At 37.4% G+C, this 21,773-nt stretch overlaps 1 protein-coding gene across 1 annotated transcript; it reads left to right on the top strand.

The window, feature by feature from the left end:
* Positions 1 to 411: 411 nt before the first annotated feature.
* On the top strand, positions 412 to 21,050 carry Pdcd10 (programmed cell death 10; the record flags this gene model as incomplete). The annotated part of the gene is given in 7 exon segments (XM_013518655.1): positions 412 to 623; positions 8,148 to 8,201; positions 10,882 to 10,999; positions 12,206 to 12,332; positions 17,161 to 17,239; positions 17,504 to 17,586; positions 19,980 to 21,050. Coding segments are annotated over 7 exon segments (639 nt in total). The 3' UTR covers positions 20,062 to 21,050.
* Between the last annotated feature and the right edge of the window lie 723 nt (positions 21,051 to 21,773).

The following is a 21,773-nucleotide window of genomic DNA, read 5'->3' as shown; positions in this document are numbered from 1 at the left end:
TGTATATTTCATTATTGTAATTTTATATTGCATAAAAATAATAAAATATATATAATGTAATGTAATATTATTACATAATAATGCATCTTACTGATACTTTTTTTGCCCAGATTGTGTGTTATATTAGTAGAGGCATCATTTTTCTATTCCAGAGTTTGCTGTATTCAAGTGAATTGCGTTCTTGAATTGCTGCTTTGTGAACGAGTACTTAACTAGGGAGATTAGCCATAGAAAAATGTAATTTTTGGATCTGCAAATGAAAAGAGATGTTTCTTTAACCAGGGGTACGTTCACAAGCAAAATACTTTAATAAATTAGCTTCTCATAAAATAGGAACTCTGCCCTCTAGAAAATGCAGAATTGTTTGTGTTTGTCACTTCCCAGTGTGTAAAACTCTTTCCCTTTTACTAGGTCAGTGCGTGTTTTGTGCCCATTCTTCCGTCACACACAAAAAAGAAGAAGTACTGCAGTGAATGAAGATTCCTCTGCCTTTCAGCACTGCTTTTTCTACTGTAGTTGGCTTTTGAATGAGGATGACAATGGAAGAGATGAAGAATGAAGCTGAGACCACTTCCATGGTTTCTATGCCCCTCTATGCAGTCATGTATCCTGTGTTTAATGAGGTAAATGGGCAAATATCTTACGGTCTGTGCCAGCCCCTTAACGTGTGCTACATTTGTGTATTTCATATAAAAATACTTGTACAAGTGAACTCCATTTATGTGTTAGGCGTTGTGTCAGCACATGAAATAGGGAAGACAGAACCAATTAGATGTGCTGCTCCCTGTAGTGAAAGAGATACTGCATAAAACAATGGTAAAGAATTGTGTAAAAGTTACAGAATAATCATATAAATAAAAATTAGGATACCTGCTATGAAGTAAGAGAAATGCATTAACAAAGAATACAGATAAGCTAGAATCTGAAGGAAATAAGTGAAAGTTAAGGGTTTAAGGAAAGTGCAATCTGTGAGGTATGATTAAAAAATATGGGTAGTGTTTAAATTTTTTTCTTTTTTTTTTTTTCTTTCTGTTTTTTTTCCGGTGCCGGGAATCAGACTTACGGCCTTGCGCTTGCCAGGCAGGCGCTGTGCCGTTGAGCTAAATCCCCAGCCCCCTAAATTTTTTTAAAAGACACATTAACCCCTGTAAAACTCTCTCCATACTCCAGACACGCTTGTCCAATCACATGTACATCTTTCTGAGCAGTCCTGGTAGTGATACATTTATCCCTTTCAACAAGGAAACTACAGATTCGTCAGATAAGACATAGGTTTTCGAATTTCAGATACCGTCAAATACTGTTATCTAAAGTAGTCTCAGATTCAACAACCATAGAGGAAAATCCAAAACGGTGGCTTTTTGTCGTTCGTTACATAAAAGGTTCTGTGGGCCCAAGGATAGTACCCTCAGAAACTCAGGCTCTCACCGTGTGCTCAGCCATCCACTATCAAAATCGCACTGCAGTGCAGCTGCTGACAGTCCATCCTTATGTCCTGTGTGAAGTCTTGTTTCCAGCAGAGTCCACTTCCTTAAAGTACCCCTTTTGAAAGACCTACAGAAGACTTCACTAACATCTCATTTTCAAGAACTTAGTCTCGTGACCAAACTTTACTGCAAAAGGGGTTGGGAAATTTAGTTTTATTACTAAGCAGAAAACATCTTTTGAAAAACATGCTTCTATTGCAGTACTACCTTGGTAGTGCTAGAGGTACTCTTAGGGTTAGTTATTTCATCTTTTGGAGCTGTCAGCTAGTAATTAATTCCACTATTTTTTTGTTGTTGTTCTTACGATGTTTTACTTAGTTATTGCAGGTAGCTATTATTAGAAACAAGGGCATCATTTCTGTTTAGTAAATACTGAATGTTAGTCATATGTTTGCTAAGTACTCTGTTAGGTTGTGTAGATGTGAAGTAAAAAAGGTAATGTACCATTCTAATGAATCTATTAGGAAACACAGATATTTAAGCAAATACATTAATTACCCTTGTACTTGGAATGAGGCAAGGAAATAGTCTCTTAATGCTCCACCCAGAGTTGTTCCATCTTTCCCTGCCTGGATCCCTGACTTGAAAAGCGGTTGGGCAGAGCTGTTGGGGAGAATTTTCTGTCTTTATCTGGTAATTCGAATTTTTACTTGAGAGGAGGAAAACTTATATTACAGAGGTTCAATTGGATCCACTAGGTAATGAACAAAAATGAGGAAACCTCTGTTCTAAGATTTTGAATGGTCTTTTTTCCTACATATAGAAAATAGCTGTTTGAATCTCGACTTTGCAAAAGATTTATGTAGAATGTGGGTTTCTGTTAAAGTGAACTATTGGGGGTTCATACTGATACAAATTGTTTTCATTTTATTCATGTTAAGAAGTTGAAAGAAAAAGATGACTAGAAATGAACTAGTAAATCTCTTCTGTACATGAAGGTAGTGATCTGAAAACACCTGTGGCTTAACGGGACCGAAATTAGAACCCATTGCCAATGACCTGGTTGGTCTGAGAGCTAATTATTAGAAGTAGAGTTTGAAAATGAAGTGACTGAGTGCAGCAGACCTGAGAGATACCACAGGACGTTTCCCTGGTTTCATTCTTAAATTGGACTTGCTGAGCTCACATCATAATACGAAGCCCTTAAAAACTTATTTCTGTCGTGTATTCAAATGCATGTTCACCGCTCCACAGAGTTTTAGAAATAGTGATGACAGTGAGTAGATCTCCCCGGACAGAGATAAAATTTAGGCCTTGATTTAGGAATGGAATGAAAACATTATTGTGCCTTCAGATGTGAAGTGTTGATTAAAAAGTATTTGGTTTAGTAGTAGCATTATTCACCTGAAGTCCAATCTGTTAACTAACATCTAAATAAGATACTTAATGAATTAAACATTAATATTAGCTTGTAGTTCAACCTCAAATTTCTCTATAAGTCTACTAAACAGGAATTTGTAGTTTAGGATGACTGCTTTTCTTGATTTTGTTGATTTAAATGCAAAAGTGGTTCACATTAAGCTAACAGAAAATAATAGCACAGCAGCAATGAATGTTTTACTCTAAATCTAAATCGTTCACTAACTTTTATCTGCACTGTCTTAGAAAGAGCTTACTCATTCTCACCTTAACGTTTGATCTGTAAGCACTACAGTGGTAGTCTAGAAAATCCTCTTAGCACAGACGTTTGTCTAGTGGAACGCCCTTATGCCCAGGGAAATTTTAGTACTATTACTTCAGTTTACAGGGCAAAGTTATTTATTGCATTCTGGGAGCTTGATGCTTGTAAGACTTGAAAAAGCTGCTCTAAGACAGCTGAGAAGGAATGCGTTTCTTGTTTAATCTGCTGCTGGGAGTTCAGAGTCCAGATGTATCGGTGGTGCTGTCAGTGTACTGGGGAATAGGTCCCTTGTTGCAGAATGGAGCAGTTGATTTCTAGAAACCTCATGCCAAGTCTCAGACCAGGTTCTCATGTCGGGATTATTCCGTATTATTCTTCGTTTGTGAAGGAGGAGAGAGAGCCAGTACACCTCTTTATTCTAGGATAAAATCGCCTGTGTCTCCTCTTCCTGCGATGCTTTAGAGGGTTTGTGTTAAGATGAAGTATAATTTCTGAAACAGTTTGTGTCATATTTTAAGAAACAAACAGCTTTACAACTAAAACTGACTTTTAGGTCACCAAGGGCTGATACATTTTGTTTATTAGCAAATCACACAAAAGCATATTCCTGAATAAATAATACCATTCCATTCAGAGGCTGAGTCAGCTATTTCTGCCAATTCTTGGCATATGTATAAAACTCTTTAATTTTTTCCTAGTAAGCAAATGAAACCTGGGAATACTGCTTCAGATTTACCTACCTGCCTTATCTCCCCTCCTTTGGAAAAAAAAAATCATACTTCACACTTTCAGCATGTAAATAACTTTTACACAATGAAGCTGTTGCATTTTACCCTTAATCTACCACCCAGAGATGATCATAGTTAACATTTGGGCTTGAATTACTGCTCTACCACATGCCAGCTAAATAATCTGAACTCGGTGTTCTTATCTGTAAAATCAGCATAGATAAAATATGCCTAATTTCTGTAGCAGCCCTATGAAATAAAAAATTTGTTGTATTGCAAAGTGTTTAGAATTGTAACAGACATGTAGTGTTTCTTATTAAGGAGCCTTTCAACATACAGTACATTTTCTGACAGAATTGTGGTCGTACTGTTGAGTTTTGTATACTTGCTAGTAATGTTTTTGCGTTGTATTTTTAAACTAGTTTGGTGGCTTCACATAGCTTTTGTGGCAGACAGTCTGACAGCCTCAGGAACTGATTCTTTTCGAAGCATCTAGAGAACTTACTGTGTACAAAACAAAGCTGGTTACATTTGCTTGCTTTGTGGCAGCTTGAAAGCTGACGGGTGACTGGTTGGTTCCATCTACTTTTGTTTTTCTGGCATGCTTATTTTTCCACCTGACTCACCTCATTCTCATTTGAATCAGGAGAAATATACCTGGAGCCTTTACTTTTCATTGTCTTTCTTTTAAAAGGTGGGCCAGTAAATCGAGGGGAGGGTTTAGGGTGAGGAATGGCAGTGTAAGAATATCAAATCTTGCCTGATTTTGAGGAAGCAAGTAGATTTGTAGGCAATATGGAACCAATTAACCTAATTATTTTGGCCTTTAAAAAATAGCTTTCTTGAGATTTTATGTAAGACTCCTTAAACTTGAGCAACCATAGGGCTAATTGGGTTTTTTAATTATGGGTTTAGGAAGCTAGTTTGATGTCAGAAAAATGTGGGAGTGAATTGATAGATAATTCTAGAGGGAGCAGTGTAATGAATGCGCTCTCCATGGAATTGAAATTATGTGTAAGCTTTTAAAGGATTTTTTAAAAAAATGAACAACAGTGTAACTTTGACAGCCTTGAGGTGGTGTTAAGTGTTGTGAGAAGTTAGGAAGGGTGAGTTGCAGAAGGAGCTCCTGAAGTGGAGAGGAGGCAGAACGTGAGGCTCAGGTGAGCGCGAACGTCCGTGTTGCTGTCCGTCAGAGCTGAGTGTGCGTCAGCAGTCTTCTCCCGGGGGGTGTTTTGTACCTGTCTCTGCACTTTTGTGTCTCGTTCTGATTTTCTTGTTTTCCCGTATTCTGTTACTGCTGATGTGAAGTCCTGCATGGCGGAGGCCCAGGTAGTACCTTTCCCTTTCCTGGTGTCCATTATTGCAAGATCCAGTTGTGATGTTCCTCTTCCACTGGACCCCAGCTTCAGTGTATGTGCTGTGTACTAACCGGGTAGTGCTGTATGCTTCAAACAGGCCAAGGTTCTTTCAGGGTTCTCTAGCCAGATTGTTAACCCAGCCCCTCAAGGAGTGCTGGATTCACTGAAAGTACTGAAAACAGAATTGAATTTTTTCTTTTTAAACTTATATGAAATCATATCTTTATGTGTTACAAGCTCTGAAGAAACCCATAAAGAGAACTTCTAAAGAAAATGATTTTAAAAGGCTAAGCCACTTTAAAAATCAGTTCAAATATCATCTTTGTAATGATTTTCCTTTCAACTTCAGTTGACAATGATCCCACCACTTTTCATGAAGCTACTTACTTAAATTGATCGTTCAGAGGTAAAGGACTGTAGTCTGTTTCTTAATATCTCTTCACACTGACTTCTTGCACATGGCAGAAACTGAAGAGTGTGATGGTTTTTATAGAGCTAGTCATTAAACAGATTCAGTGAGGGTAAACTCTAGTCGGAGAAAGTGAACACAGGACATCAAGGTAGCATTAGTGGTTTTTGTGTGGGATTTGTAGCTGGACAGATCTGGTATGAATTCTTCTTCTGAATTTAGTAATTGTTTAACATTGGATAAATTTATATGAATTGAATTTCTTCCTGTGCAAAGTGAATATGGTAACTGAGATTTATTGTGAGAATTTGAGGTAGTCTATGTAAAGATACTCTATAGAAGTCTGGAATACATGCTTAATAAATGATAATCTGTTAGAATATTTCCAGAACCTGCTACTGTCAAAAGAAGCACTGGTAAGATGAATAATGCAGCACAAATAACAGGCCTGAAAGAGATAACACTTTTTAATGTGATAGCATATATCACTGTCTGAGTAATACAGGCTTTAATTGTAGATGTAAGGCTAGCTTAGATAGATGTATAGAGGCGAGATTGACTTCATTTCAGGAATAGCTGCGTACCTGCGTCCTAGTACTGCTCTAGGCAGTGTGTATGCATGAGTGAAAGAAGCCAGTTGAGCTTACTGTAGGATGTGGCATACGGTATACGGTGTACCCCAGAATGACTCTGAACAGAGTTCATGTGCTTTCAGCCCAGATTTTTTATTTAGTGAAATACATCTGACTATCCTGTGACTACCTCTTTCTTGTAAGAGATACATATAAACTTAACCTAGAAATCCGAAGATGTTTTTACCTGTTGTAGATAACTGTATTAGACCTTTCCTAGCGTTCTGGCCTGTTGTACTTGTCTTGGTCCTTTGCGAGCCGGTCAGGGCAGTGGAGAATGGGTTAGTAGTGCTGATACGTTAAAGCACACATCGGAGTCAGACCTTGGACTTGCTGACAGAGCTCGCTGTGGCTGTGAACCCAAATGAGGGAGCAGCTCCCTAGCAGGATGGAAGCGTGCTTCCTGTCCTGCCGCCCATGTGCTTGTGCAGCGGCCTCAGGTCTGCAGAGCTGCGCCGTTCACTGTGGTCTAGTGGTGTTACAAGTGCATGACCCGTGTGCAAGCGGAAAACCTTCATTTCTGGAAACACACCTGTGTTAAACTCATAAACTTCTTCTGGTTCATTCTTGCCCACATCTGCTGCTGGGCCTCTTCTGGTTTTTCCTACCTGCTGAAGCACTATTAGAAATGGTTGTGGTTTTTAGTAGCCAAATTACTTATTTTAACTGATTTCGGCTTTGGGCTTAAAGCACAGAATCTATAGGAAGATAGAGTTCTTGGCATTTCTCGCTATCTTGTTTAGAAATTAGATTGATTTAAAGTAAAGTATTAGACTGTTGTGTACATACGCATACGTCATTTATAAAGCAAATTTTATACTTTCATTGCCTCAAGTGATTGAAAGGACTTTAATAATGTGACATATATTCCTAAAGCTTTTGTAGACATTCATGCTTACATATACTGTTCCACAGCATTTAATGTTGTCCCAAGTACAGTATATACTCAGTTTTTAGTAAAGTAAGCACCCTTGTTCTTAGGGAATGGTGACATCTGAACTTTACTGAAGGGGTGTTTTAAGTTTGGTACCGGGAATCGAACTCAGGACCTTGTGCTTGCTAGGCAGGCGCTTGTGCCGTTGAGCTAAATCGCCGGCCCCCTGGGTATTTTAAGTTTGGCTGTTAACTCTTCCACAAATGAAATTATTTTTATAAAATCGTTTGCCTTTTTTGATTGGCTGAAAAATGAATTATATGAAGTATATATATATAAAAGGACATTTATTTTTTGAAATTATAAATCTTATATATTAGAAAAATAAAAGCATTTAGCTATAACTTGACTTACTATTTTAAGTAATCATTTGTTAATAGAGGTGAAGTAAGAGGACAGTTATAAGCTTCTCTGAATTCCAGATGATCCAGGATTCAGTTAGAATGGTAAACCTTTTAGCATTCCATTTGCTAATTGATAAAATAGACTAATCTCAATGTAATCCTTGAAAGGGGCTTTGAAAAACAATTAAAGGGGAGCAAGGTGGTAAACAGACTGTAATTTGTCATATACCTACCCACATTTCACACAAGTTTTCCCAGCAGAACTATAGCTGTGGAAACAACATTGAGAGTTTAACCTTAAGTTAACCGTAAGGCTCCCTATATTCAGTAGTTCATGCAAATGTGTTTATGTTTTTCTATATGAACTCAAAGTTGTTATTTTGCATTCTGTACTTATATCTGGTTTTAAGGTAGAATGCGTCTTATTTTTTAAAATAGGAATGAATGAAGAACTGAAGATACAATTTTCAGTTTGCATTGAAAACTCTAGAAAACCTATTTGAATAATGATTATTTACGATCATTAACAAGTGTTTTTGTTAAGTGATGGAGTTATGATTACCACACAGTGGAATATTGCAGATGTTTTTTTCCCAAGATAACTGATACTAATAATTTTAAATTTTTATTGCAGTTAGAACGAGTAAATCTGTCTGCAGCTCAGACACTGAGAGCCGCTTTCATTAAGGTGAGGTACAAATGATGCTGATTAATGCGTATGTCCTCTATAAACCTAAATACCCTGTGACCGTTGCCAGTTTATTTTCTCTGAATGGTAAACTTTGAGACATCTTATGCCTGTTTCAGTATACTCTGTGAGGTGTAAAACTGCAACAAATGCTGTTTCCTCAGGGTTCGTCCTGAAGCTCGTAACATACAAACTGATGACTTCACCCTGAAGCACGTTTATAGGACTGTGATTAATCTGTTTGACCTATGGATGAATTTTGTTATCTAGGTACTGGGTTTTTATTTTTTTCTGTTTTTGAGACCGCTCCTGCTGTGCTGTGCTGGCTGATCTGAATTCAGGGTCTCAAGCAGCGCTTGTGCCGCAGCCCCCAAGGAGCTGGCACTGTGGGCGCCTGCCACGGGGTGTGAGTCGCAGCACTGATGCTTAATTGAGATGGGTGGAAATTATTTTGGAGAAACATAAATTAGCCAATTTTGCATTAGTTTTAACTATCACATTTATTAAATTTCAGGTGATCTATAGGACGTGTGAAAAAGATGAAGCTTTTTTGTGTTTTAAACTGTTTGAAAAAGATGAAAACCTTTTCTGAAAGTCTTTTAGGTCCATATTTCCAGTTCTTGGTTCACAGCAATGATTTTTTTTTTTTTTTATCAGTCTTTACTATCTACTTTTATTTGGAACTAAAGAGAATTAAAACTTTTTCCCAAAATAAAAAGATCCCATTCAGTGTTACCTGTAAGGACGATGCTCCTCCTGATTGCCTGTTAACCCTTGTCCCCTTTGAAGCTTCTGCTGTGCTGTGCAGTCTGCCAGGTGAAGGTCACTGACCCACTAGAGTGTGTATTTACCCTTTGGGATAGTTTTCTGTATTTTGTTTTTTAAACAAAGATTGGATACCCAGAGTTCACGATTGGAAAATCTGAAAATGTAGAGTCTTTGATTTAAGAACAGTTCTGTTTGTCAGGACCATTGAGTAAATTTTAAGTTTTTAAAATTAGAAGCAGGTAGCTTCAATAGGACTTTAGCTAGAAGACACTGGGACTATTATATCCCCAAACAGTGTACCCTAGGTCTGAACGGTTAAGTCAGATGGATTCGATGAAACAGTTTTAAAGTTTTGAGGGGTAACGGTGATGTTCAAAATCCTTTTGAGACTGCATTAACTCGTGTGTGAAAGTAGTGTGCAATTTCAGCGTACTAGATTTGTGTGCATTTCTCTCAGGGACGTCTGACCTGTGTGAAACCAGACTTTAGGAGCCCACTGTGGTAGAGAGCAAGTACTACGGGAAAACGAGCGCAGGAGGCCGTGAGGCCGGCAGGTCCGATCTAAGAGTCTGAGGCCACTGTTGAGAAATTGTGCATTGCCCAGTAGGTACAAAGTACGTCTGATTACTAGGTAGCCGTAGTTCAGAACGAAGTAAAACATTTTTCTTTGATTTGTATGTGTGTCTTTTTTAAGGCTACTGAGTTGTTAGGGGCATGCTACTGGGGAATTTTTTTGGATCTGTTCAGTAGCACTATTAGGTGTTTATTTTGGCATGTGAGGGTATTGTGAGGCTTTTATAATCCTCCAGTGTTGGTATTTTAGGGTCCCAGACCAAGTTGATGTTGCAACCTTTGTGTTCAAACTTACAGCATTTAACTATTTTAACATCTTAATAAGATGCTTTTCTGTTGACATTTCCTGCAAGCATATAGAGAATGCTTCCGTGCCCAACCCAGTGTAATTCATTGTGTAGGTAGATTTAATGCTGAGAGAAGATAAACCGCTGTTACCAAGTTGCAGTAAGTGTAATTTTTTTGACAGTTTACCAAATTAATACTGTAACAGCACATCTTAAGCTGTATGGAGCAGAAGAAAGCTGTAACAGCAGCGATACGGAGCAGGATTGACGAGTTGGAAGCTGCATGTGCTTGACATAGAAACAAAATGATTACTGTCTGAGTAGGATCATAAATTGTATTTCTACCTGCTATTTAATATTAGGGCAAAAAAATAAAGGAAATTGTCGGCATACAGATTTAAATTGGCAGGTGTCCAAAAGAAAACAAATCTTGAGTGTGTTATGTTTTTGTGCATGTGGGTGATACTAGGGATTGGGCCATAGTCTTTGCACTGTGACTGAGCTCTAGCTCTAGCACTTTAAAAAATTTTTTTACATTTTATTTTGAGGCAAGGTCTCACAAGTTGCCAAGTTACCCAGGTTGGTCTCAAACTATTGTTGATTGTCTTGGCATTTTGTTAATTTAAATACAAAGAACCCACAGATACTGGTGAGAGAAGTTACTGCTTTATCCCCAAGTTGAAATGTTAGATAAGCTAAAAATTCTCAGTGTATTTAAACCATGAAAAGAATAACTGATTGATTACCAAAATATATGTAATCTTTATTTCTTGGTTGTTAGTTTGATTCCCGGAGAATATAATGGGTAAGTAAGAAGTGTGAAATAGTCGTTGTTCAAGTGGAAAATCAGACCATGGGTGTAGCGAAGTTACTGATACACAAGCTCTAAGAAAACAGAAGGAAATGCCATCATGCCTTTGCTTTAACAAAGATAGCTGCCCGTATCATCGATCTGTCTAAGGCCTTCCTCAGGCGTTCTTGACAAATCAGTTTTGGCTTTAAAATACTGATTCTGTTTCTGTATTTCAAAACTGCCATTCTTTTTTTTACAGGCCGAGAAAGAAAATCCAGGTCTCACACAAGACATCATTATGAAAATTTTAGAGAAAAAAAGTGTAGAAGTTAACTTCACAGAGTCCCTTCTTCGTATGGCAGCTGATGATGTAGAAGGTATTGTCAGAAAAAGACCCTTGCTTAGTTTGCGAATTGCTGGGAAGCACTCCTTTCAAACCGTAATTTGGCAAAAGGGTCTTTCTTCTCTCCCTTCTTTTTCATTCTTTTTGTGAGGATAGTGGGAGCAGTCCAAAGAAAGGCGGTTCTTGATCCTATTTTTTATAGCTTTGTTAGGTTTAGTTATGTGGAATACTTGCTGATGCTGCATGCCTTGAGTTATCCGTGAACACAGTATTTGGAAAGTTCTAGTTTCACTGAAAGATAAGCTCTGTGGAATGTCTGTTTTGTGGCATGTTTGAAAGTGGTGAGCATTTTGGGGTTTTTTTGTTTGTTTGTTTTTGTTTTTGTTTTTGTTTTCCAGTTCTGAGAACCAAACTCACGACCTTGCCAGGCAGGTGCTGTGCCGCTGAGCTAAATCCCCAGCCCAGCATTTTGGTTTTTTAATGTTAATACAGCATTTTTCTTTTCTAGCACAGATTTGAAGAGTAATGTAACAGCCATTCTTTACTTTTCTCAGTTTTTTTTAAAATTATAAATGGTATTCATTCAAAACCACAAATAGCCATTTTCCCCTAAATTTCTCATATTTATTAGTGGAGAAAAATGTAGATATTATACCTGATATCTACATTTGAGAAGAAAGCCCTCTTCATTGGTTTAGACTTCAGCACTTTCGGCCTGTTAGACTGTACTCTATTGAACTGGTAGAGTTGTAGTCCTTCCGAATCTACATTAACCTGGTGTAAGCTTATTCTCCTTCTGCCAAGTCTGATTGAACCTCCTTTCCAAAGGAAAAGAGATTCTGCTGTTCTGTGATCTCAGCCCTTGCGTTAGATTTGTGGTGGTGTTCGCATCTTTAAGTGAAATTTCAGAAACACACTGAAAGTTTTAGTAGGTTGTTGTGAGTTTTTGATATAATAGACTATATATTCATTGTAGGGGCTTTAAATCATTAAATGCATAAGATTTTATAGTATTTCCATTTCCATATTGACTTGTGTACTATTTTTCTTGGAGGGAACACTAATATGACTACAGGATTAAACTGAACTGTAGATAATTCTTTTTTGCCACCTTGTGTTTCCTAATTATGTACCCCTTTTCCTCCCATACCTCCTTTGACCATCACTGACTGGATTTTTATTCTTAGACTTAAATTTGTCAGGGAATCGCATGATGTGTTTTATGTGTGTGTTTTATCAGAGTATATGATTGAACGACCAGAGCCAGAATTCCAGGACCTCAATGAAAAGGCACGAGCACTTAAACAGATTCTCAGTAAGATCCCAGATGAGATCAATGACAGAGTGAGGTTTCTGCAGACGATCAAGTAAGTGATTTTTAGTTTCAGTTCATTTCTGAAATGTACTTCAGGAAAACCCATTTGTTGTAGAGGTTTTTATTTTGGTATGATAGCAATATTAGACTGAAATAAAACTTGACATCTTTAAAATGCTACATTTTTATTAATTTTTAAGCTATGTCTTTACAATATAATAGTGTTTCAAGTGTTTAAAAATAACAGTGGAATGTGTATAAAGAATGTATGCGAGCTATATGAAGAATGGAGAAGTGTCAGCTCAGCTGAATGGAGAAATTAGATCAGTCATAGAGAATGGTAACAAGAGCTAACAAAATTTTTACTAGTTTTATTGTTCTATCGCATAAGGCATTAGAAAAAGTAATGCACTCATACACATGAACAGCATTTTCTAATATTGAACAAACACCTCCAGATCCTTGCTTTTGAGATGCAAGAATGTAGGATTTGGAGCGTGTGAGGGGCTGGGCACCGTGGTGGTCGGGAGTGTGTACGGGAGTGGAGACACGTGGGGGAGACTCACACTTGGTTTCCCAATGTGAGAGTCTGGTGGATGTTTTTAGCCTCAATTGATAGAAAATAAAACAGACAGAATAATTCGAATGGCCCTACTAATGCAGTGTTTTGGTGAAGCCATACCTAGAAATTTAGCACAGGCCGTATTCTGCAAGATGCTGACATGGAAGAATAGAAGGTATGCTAGGAATAAATAATTAATTTACATCTATCAAGAACAGTATTCTTTGAGATTCATGCCGCAAAACCCTGTTTTAGCGAGCATGGGCACCCATTTTGAATGGTAAAGAGTGGCCCAACGTAGAAAATGATGATTCATGTTAGTTATCTAACCAGATGTCAAGAAATGACTCTTCTCTTCGATAATAATTCAGGCTCAAGAGTACAACAGAGGCTTTTAATAGCCAAAATCAAAGGACAAGCCTTAAGAATTTTATATTTTTAACTTCATAAGAAAGTACTGACTTCCTTGAACTATTTTTAATATGTTAAGAAAAAAGACGGCCAACTGTGTGGCATTTTATTTTTAATATGTTAAACTAAATTTTTTTTTACCCATAAAAGGTTACAGTGTCAGCATTCTCAAAGTTGTTTATTTCTACTTTTACAGTAATTTAATATTTTATTTTTTTATTTGCCTTGTTAATTGCGTATGCCATGCTACATTTCTGTGGAAACTTGAGCTTCAATATTTTCAGATTTTGTTTCCTATCATTGAAATACAGGTTTACAGAATAGGTGTCATGTCAGTAATTGCAATCACAGAACCTGTTAAATTCTAAGCACTGCATTAAGCATTTTACCTGTGTTAACTTACTGCAGCAACTCAATCAAATGGAGAAATTGAGGCGCCTGTCATCCCAGTGCTAAGGTCACAGAGAAATTGGAACCCAGCACTCTGAACGGGCTTCTCCGCTGCTTTCTGTAGATCCTTAATGTTTATCTAAGCTCGTGATGGGAGAGTTTGCACTATTTGAGAGAAGCATGTTGTGTAGGACATCGTATGTAGCATGCCAGTATGTGAGAGGTAGAACAGTGTGCAGGCCCAGAGCCTTCATCCTGTTGCTTTGACACCTTTTTCCCCATGGAGTCCTTGAGACATCTCTGCCAAGTGCTCTGTTGCTCTAGAGAGATCCATTGGAAACCACATTATGAGTGGAATAAGGAATAAACGCCTTGAATGTAGGAATAACACCACATTCAGTCATAAGGAAGCTGAGGTTTACATCTTACAAGTCTTGTCCATAGTCATCAGTAGAGGCTGTGTTAGGGCTTTTCTTCCTCCTCTGAGGAGAATAGTAACACCGGCATCGTTTTCTGTGGTGTACTTAGCACAAATGAGTGAAGAGTAGTGGCAAGGGAAATTTGTTGCAGCGGAAATTTATGTCCTAACCCTTAGTGTATGTTACTTTTGAGACTTAACACTCAGCCATGTATGAATAGCGTAGATGCCTAAGGGATAATTAATTATTCGTATCACTGTGATAAGCACTGGGTACATTTTGATAAATGTTATTACTGTTAACTGTTTCATAAATGAGTAGGTAAAATTGTACCAAAATAGAAAATGCCTCATCCTTCAGGTGTGACATGTTGTGCAAATACTATTTTCCTTTAAAATATCCTACTTCTTCATATTTGAATTATCCTCCAATAATAAAATGGAGTGTCACGTGTCAGAAACCTACTACACCAAGCGTTACAGGTGATGCTGTAGATTGTATTGTTAAGGTCACATTCGCTGGAATTTATTTAAGGCCAGTAGTTTTCGTGATGGTTTTAAGAATGGCTTTACCAGTGTTGGCCACTTTCGACCAAACTATACAAGAATTTACCCAGACTAAATACACAGCACTCCTTTTGAGTGTTGATATAAACGTGGATCATATAGAAGTGGTTGGCATGATTAGACACTTTAATTTTCCATGCAGTTTTTTGATGTTTAGTTTAGTCTGATGCCTGTTACCTTTTAGTGTATGTTTTCCAAAAGTTCCCCTGCTAAATTAACTGCAGATTACTAAATTCCTTATTCCACTCACATTACCTGTCCCTGTCACAGAATCATCAACTCCAGTGTGAACAGAATGACAAGATGCTTATTTTACCCCCTTTGTTTGGTTGTTTCAAGTCTTCATTCATTTTTTGTTTCTGTTTTTGCTGTATTTTGTTTCTGTTTTTCTGTATTTTCTCTTAAAGGAAACAGACTCTCAGGTAACTACTAATTAGCTTCCCTAGTGTAAGCCTTGGTGCCATAAATGAAAATACTTTTCTGTGTACAAGTGGATATCAGTAGTTGCATAAATATTTCAGATTGTTCTTAGAGCACATTTTTCAACAGTTTGCTCGGTAATCCTTGCCGAAAGTCCAAACAGAAGACCAGGATTAGAGATAGGCTTGGTCAGTAGAGTTCTTTGTAAAATCTCTGTACTTACAAGGCGTCAGATCTAAGCTCCTGGTCTTCAAACGGTGGTGGTGGTTTTCACATGTGGCAGTACAGTTACTTGGGAAGATTTCTTTATTTTTTTGGTTTCTTTCGTCCCTTCCTAAAAATTACAGATTCCCAATTTTTAAGAGCAAATCTAGAGTAGGATCTAGCGAGTCCTTTCCTCCTCTCCCTTTGTTTTCCTCCCTAGATGAGTTAAGCAGCCTGTTTCAGAACTGCGTTTTCATCTGTAGAGTCCAGCTTTTTTTATTCCAGGTAGATAGGTAGATAACATCAACTTGTTGATTACTCCTGAAAGCACATTTTTATAATCCCCCTTTTTTGCAGAACGTTAAACTACTAAGTGATGTTGTATGTGAATAGCTGTGTGACCACTGTGTAATGTGCTTCATTATATTCCATTTTAGATAACTTGATTGGGGATTCGGTGAACCTCTCATATGCACAGATTTAACATAAATTTTTAATTGTAGTTTTTGTCAGAAAAATACACCATTTTATTAAATAGGGATGGATTTATGTTCATTACAGCAGTACATGAGAATTGCTTGAAAATGAAAGGATCAGTTACATAACTTAATACTGCTATTGCTGAACTGGAAGCAAAAAATAAATGAACAGATGGCATTTCCATGTAAAATCCGTCATCCTACGTGAATACTTACTGTTTTAATATTTCAGCCTAATACCAATGTTTGTCAAACAGGAGGTGAATAAGTAAGTATTGATCAAATGTTATTTCTACTTTAGAATAGGCTAAAATGCTTTTGTTTACAGTAATTCAAAAAGGCCCGTAATTCTTTCAGTTTCCACATGCTTATTTACTGAAAAATATGTTGGGAAGCACAGAAACCTGGACACTGAGCTTTTTGTTACTGTTTTGCATTTATTTTTCTTTTTTTCCAGAGACTAAAACCGACATATTTAGGTAGGCAATAATTTAAGCCTGGCATTTGTCATTAAAAAATCAGCAAAAAAAGGTTATGTTTCAGATGTTCTAGATTTAAGTCTTGTTCATGTATGTCTTCACTTTTGTGTTGTACTTGAACAGCAGAAGTTTTTATAATGACTAACAGCTAAAAGAAGAATTACAAAAGATCTTTAGAGAATGGTAGACTGTTCCAGCATGAAAATTTCATGAGGTTCAGTTTGACAGAAAAAAATGGCTATGAAGTTCGAATGGAATTTGAGAAGGGTATTGATAAGAAAGACAAGAGTAGTTAGAAATGGGTGTATGGATAGGAAAGATAATTCAAACGAGAATTACTGATCTATTCTCTTTGTCTTTTTAGAAAGGAGAAGAAGGTGTTGATGCATATATAGTCAAAGAATGATTGCTGGAAAGGTTAAGGTAGACGAACATTCAGATAGCGTCTCTCCTGACACTTCAAATATATTTTGCAATGGAAATAGCAAAGGTCTGAAGGAGGTAGATGAAGGTAATGATGTGTCTGAAGAGAAAAGGGGAAGACTACTTCCTCACTGCTCAGGAGGAAGTATTTTAAGCTTCAAAATTGATAGATATATAGTGTAAAATGTTAGTTAATGCAGAAGTGAGTTACATGTGATATAAAATTTCATAGAATTTTACATGAAATAACAAGCGGAAAATATGGTAGCTTGAATTCATTAAGTAATGCTGAATGAAGTGCTGTTTATTTAGGAAAGTTAGTGTTAGTTGGGAATGTGTGGTCAGTAGTAATCAGATCACAGAATTGTACACACTACAACTCCCTCTCCCACCAGCTAAAGCTTGGCCCTTGCCGGAGTGTGCATGTGGTGATCAGGGGCGTAGTGTGCTTAGTAATTATACGCATGCATGCACACTTCTTTTAAATGTAGCTGATTTTAAAGGTTCTTTTTCTCCTTTCTTCATAGGGATATAGCTAGTGCAATAAAAGAACTTCTTGATACGGTGAATAATGTCTTCAAGAAATACCAATACCAGAACCGCAGGGTAAGTTTTGTAGAAACTTTGCTAGTTGCTACCCTAAATACTGGTTTTCATCTAGTTGTTGTATTGAATTACACACTAAGAAAGTGTGACTATTGGAAATTGTGTCATCAGTCACTGAGTTTGTCCTTGAATTCTAAAATGCTGTTACACGTGTTTAAGTAGAATCTCTTACACTGCTTATTTATAATACAAAGTCTGCCCTCTGGTCTTTCTGTTTTAACTGTTACTTCTCATATTTAGTATTTTTTCTTTTCATAACTGTAGGCACTTGAACACCAAAAGAAAGAATTTGTAAAGTACTCCAAAAGTTTCAGTGATACTCTGAAAACATATTTTAAAGATGGCAAGTAAGTACTGTATTTTCTTTTAAAATTCAGTATATTCTGTGGCTTTATATAATATTAAAGGCATTTAAATTAAGCCCTCCTACTATATTGCTAACACTCAAAGCAACTGTTAACAAATGTACACTGTGAGAAAATGAGTGGTGACCAGTCCAGCCATAAGCCGAGCCCAGAGCAGCTGCCGTCAGACTTTCTGAAAAGGGCCAGGTAGTGAGTATTTCTGATTTAGAGGCAGCTGCTGTGGCGGCTGCCCATCTTCCATCTGGGGTAGTGCAAAGGCAGCCCCAGACAGTGTGGGTACCGTGGGTACAGCTCTGTTCCAGTGGAAGTTTCTAGAGGCACTAAAACTAAATTTCATCATTTACACCTATCACGTACCCTGTCTATTTAGAAAAAGCGCACAAATGTAAAAGCATTCTTTACTTCCTAACCTACTTTACCGGTCCATGGAGCAGTGCTTCTCAAACTTGAGTAGCATCTGATTCAGCCTTACCCAGGGTGGGGCCTAGGAATTTGCATCTCTAAAAAAGTTTTCTGGCAGTATGGAAGCTGCAAGCCTGTTGAGAACTAGTGCACTAGAAGCGAAACCGTACTTCTCAATCCGTCTACATGTTAGAGTCACTTGTGGTCAGTGTTTTAAAACTCGTAGAGGGTCTGCTTCCAGAGGTGATGATTCATTTGACCTGGAATGAGACCAGGATCTAAAGGGTTATAAACGCTCCAGGTGATGTTACAGGGCTGCAAGGACTGTGATCCACGGGAGGCATTCTATTTAAATGAGAGTTACACTAAAGATGTAAAGCGGACAGTATCTTTAGGTTTACATACAACTGTAAATTGTATGTAATTTCGTACACACTCAACAGCAATTTCATACACACTCGCAGAAGCAGTAAACTGATGTGGAGGCCATGACTTCTGCTGAACTCCATATACACAGTTCTTTGTAGTTAAAGTAGGAAGTTCAGGAATTTTGTGGACAAGACCATTTGTTCTAAAATTCAGTTTCGTTATCTGTCAACTTTTATTAGAACACAGCTACATGCACGAGCCCCATGCTGTCTGTGGCGGCTTTTCACCACACCAGATGGGACGTGAGTGGTCCTCTGAGTCTCTGCCTCTGAGCAGACGTCAGAGTGTTAGTTGGGGTTTTAAGATCCTCGTATGCATACAGCATTGCAGTGTTACCATGGTATTTCCAAATACTAATAAGTTAGAATTCCAGTTTCAGAGTCAGTTTTAGCAGTAACAATTCGAGCAAGTTGAAGTATTTATATTACGGATTAAAGATGATGGAGCTACACTGCATTGTGTATTACTACGCGCCTTGATGACTTAGTTTAGTAAGTGAGCATCTACGCTGAGCCCAGATAGCAAAGAATACACTGACAAGATAGTTTACGTGATGGCATCAGTACTTCGGATTCTGTTTAATTAGAAACCATTGTGGCTAAGCATTGAGAGGTAAAAGTTAATTTTGAGCCTACTTTTTAATCTAAAATTGTTTACTGTGCGTCAGGATTGCTCACACTTAGTCCTTTTCTTCCATTTACCAGCCTCTTAAATTCCAGTTTTTTATGTTTAAAGAGCATGCTACAAGTTTTATACGTTTCCTAAAATGAGAAATTATGAGCCTAATCTTTAAGCTGTCCTTCACTAGATGGATGAATTCACACCGCCCGTTTGATCTGTCCCTGCTCCTCTTCCTGTGTCCAGGGTGAGAGTGTAAGCGGCAGCTGTGACACTAAAACACTAACGGGGCCACGCGGTGGGAGTGTCTGCTTAGTCACGTGACAGCGGCCACTAGGAGACTTGGGGGAGCATAAAGTAGTTTTTAAAAACATTTTGTATATTGTCAGATTCCATCTATTGAAACCACAATATATGGAACTTTTATTTCAAAACTACATTAATTGTAAAAGTAATTTAGAGTTGTCACCTGTTTTTGAAAGAAGGTAAGAGATCGGCCGAGTCAGATTAAAGGTAAAGTGTTCATCATGCTCAGTGATACATAGATCTTGAGGTTATTTAACACCTAGTTAGGTTTTGTTAGCTTTGTGAAACCGCAGCTAGAGACCACATCCGAATCCTCTTTAGCCAGTTACTTGTTTGACCTGTGAATGAACTCTGGTTGTTTGAGGTCCAACTTGTCATCAGCAGCCTCCAACTCGTTGTTGTCAGAACCACCAGGGGGCAGTAATTCCTAGACGGCAGTTGGAAAAGCTGCAAAAGGATTAAACCTCTAGCTGGAATGAACATTGTAATACCCCTCAATACATACTTGTTTTCTTAAATTGACTTCGTTGCTATGATTCATAGTTTAAACGGAGTATGTAACATTTCAAGAGTGAACTTTTGGAATGAAATTAACTTATTTTTTTTTTCTTTTTAAACAGGGCAATAAATGTGTTCATAAGTGCCAACCGACTAATTCATCAAACCAACTTGATACTTCAGACCTTCAAGACTGTGGCCTGAAAGTTGTATATGTTAAGAGATGTACTTCTCAGTGGCAGTATTAAACTGCCTTTATCTGTAAATTTTAAAGTTTGACTGTATAAATTATCAGTCCCTCCTGAAGGGATCTAATCCAGGATGTTGAATGGGATTATTGCCATCTTACACCATATTTTTGTAAAATGTAGCTTAATCATAATCTCACACTGAAGATTTTGCATCACTTTTGCTATTATCATTCTTTTAAGAATTATAAGCCAAAAGAATTTACGCCTTAATGTGTCATTATATAACATTCCTTAAAAGAATTGTAAATATTGGTGTTTGTTTCTGACATTTTAACTTGAAAGCGATATGCTGCAAGATAATGTATTTAACAATATTTGGTGGCAAATATTCAATAAATAGTTTACATCTGTTAAACATTTCTTTACTTGAAAAAAGATGCATATATATATGTGTGTGTATATATATGATCAGAAGACCAAGACAACTTGGTATAATGTCTAAAGAACTTCTAATGGGAGCTTATTAGCAATTTATCAAATAATAAAGCAACAAGAATTTCTATTTTTTGTCCTTAATCACTTTGGAGAAAAAGTAGTCCATGAGAATATTTTTGTTAGTTATTACATACAAGGTACTGCATATTTTTCCATTACTCGAGTCTGTTTTGAAAGACTTCTGAGAGAGCGACGGCCATTCATAGTGTCTCCCGCTAAGATGCCGTTTTGGGGCTGTGTGACAATGTAGATTTTACTCTTAAGAAGGTATTCTGGATTACTGGGCCCTAATACGCTTTGCATATTTTCCCCCAAAATAATTGCAATTAATAGTAATTTAAAGCTATACTGATAGTTGGTTTGAAATTGTCTTGAGTGTTAATATTATATACACTTTCAATGTGTATAATTTTGTTTCACGATAGAGGAGTTTTAAGGAAATTGTGTATCGAGTATTCATGTGAAGTGATTTCATTTTTCAATTATAAAATAAAGGAAAAATCAGAATTTGTTTATCTTTTATAAAGATTTTAAATATTAAACTAAATTTCTCTTGACAATATAATTTGCCCTAATGCAATTTAGTTATTTTTTCTCCATTTTTAAAAACGAACTTTAAAAGAATTACTATAAAAACTAAACCATCTTGTTGAGTGTGGATAAGAAATATGTGGAAAGAAACAAAAATCCAATAGAAAATTGGTTTGTGGTTTATGAACATTTTACTGACTTTTCCTTCAAGGACATAGAGGCAGTAAAATATTTAGAGCTGGTCATCTTCACCACTTATTTTTGACAAAAGCTGTCCTTCATCCTTGGGAGGTGATGCGGATGATCAGAAGAGCCGTGAGCGGGTGAGGAAGGGAGAGGGTGTTCTAGGAGCAGGCTCTGCCCGCGTGAACTAAACCCACGCTCCCGCTTCCCGTTCAGTGTCTTCAGCAGAACTTGCCGGTTACGGGTATGCCTGAGATCTCTTGTGTTACAAGCCTTGCTCTTCTCATTCTATTTATTAGCAGTCGTTTCTGTTAGAAATACCGCCCCAGCAGAGAGGCGTGTTCTCGGGCTCTTGCGCTTACTTCGGTAATCCCAGCGAGGCTGAGTGTGGGTCAGTGCGAAAAGAACCCGGGTGACAGCGGTTGAGTCTCCAGAAAAGGCTGCGTGGCCTTGCGTGGAGCAGAGAGGAGGCCGTCTGCAGGCTACTTCTGTGGCACACGCTCTTGTAGACACACT

The sequence above is a fragment of the Chinchilla lanigera genome, unplaced genomic scaffold (genome assembly GCF_000276665.1).
Source record: "Chinchilla lanigera isolate Chin_1 unplaced genomic scaffold, ChiLan1.0 scaffold00047, whole genome shotgun sequence".
Taxonomy (NCBI): domain Eukaryota; kingdom Metazoa; phylum Chordata; class Mammalia; order Rodentia; family Chinchillidae; genus Chinchilla; species Chinchilla lanigera.
Note: the sequence above shows the minus strand (reverse complement) of the source record. Positions and strands in the feature narration are given on the sequence as shown.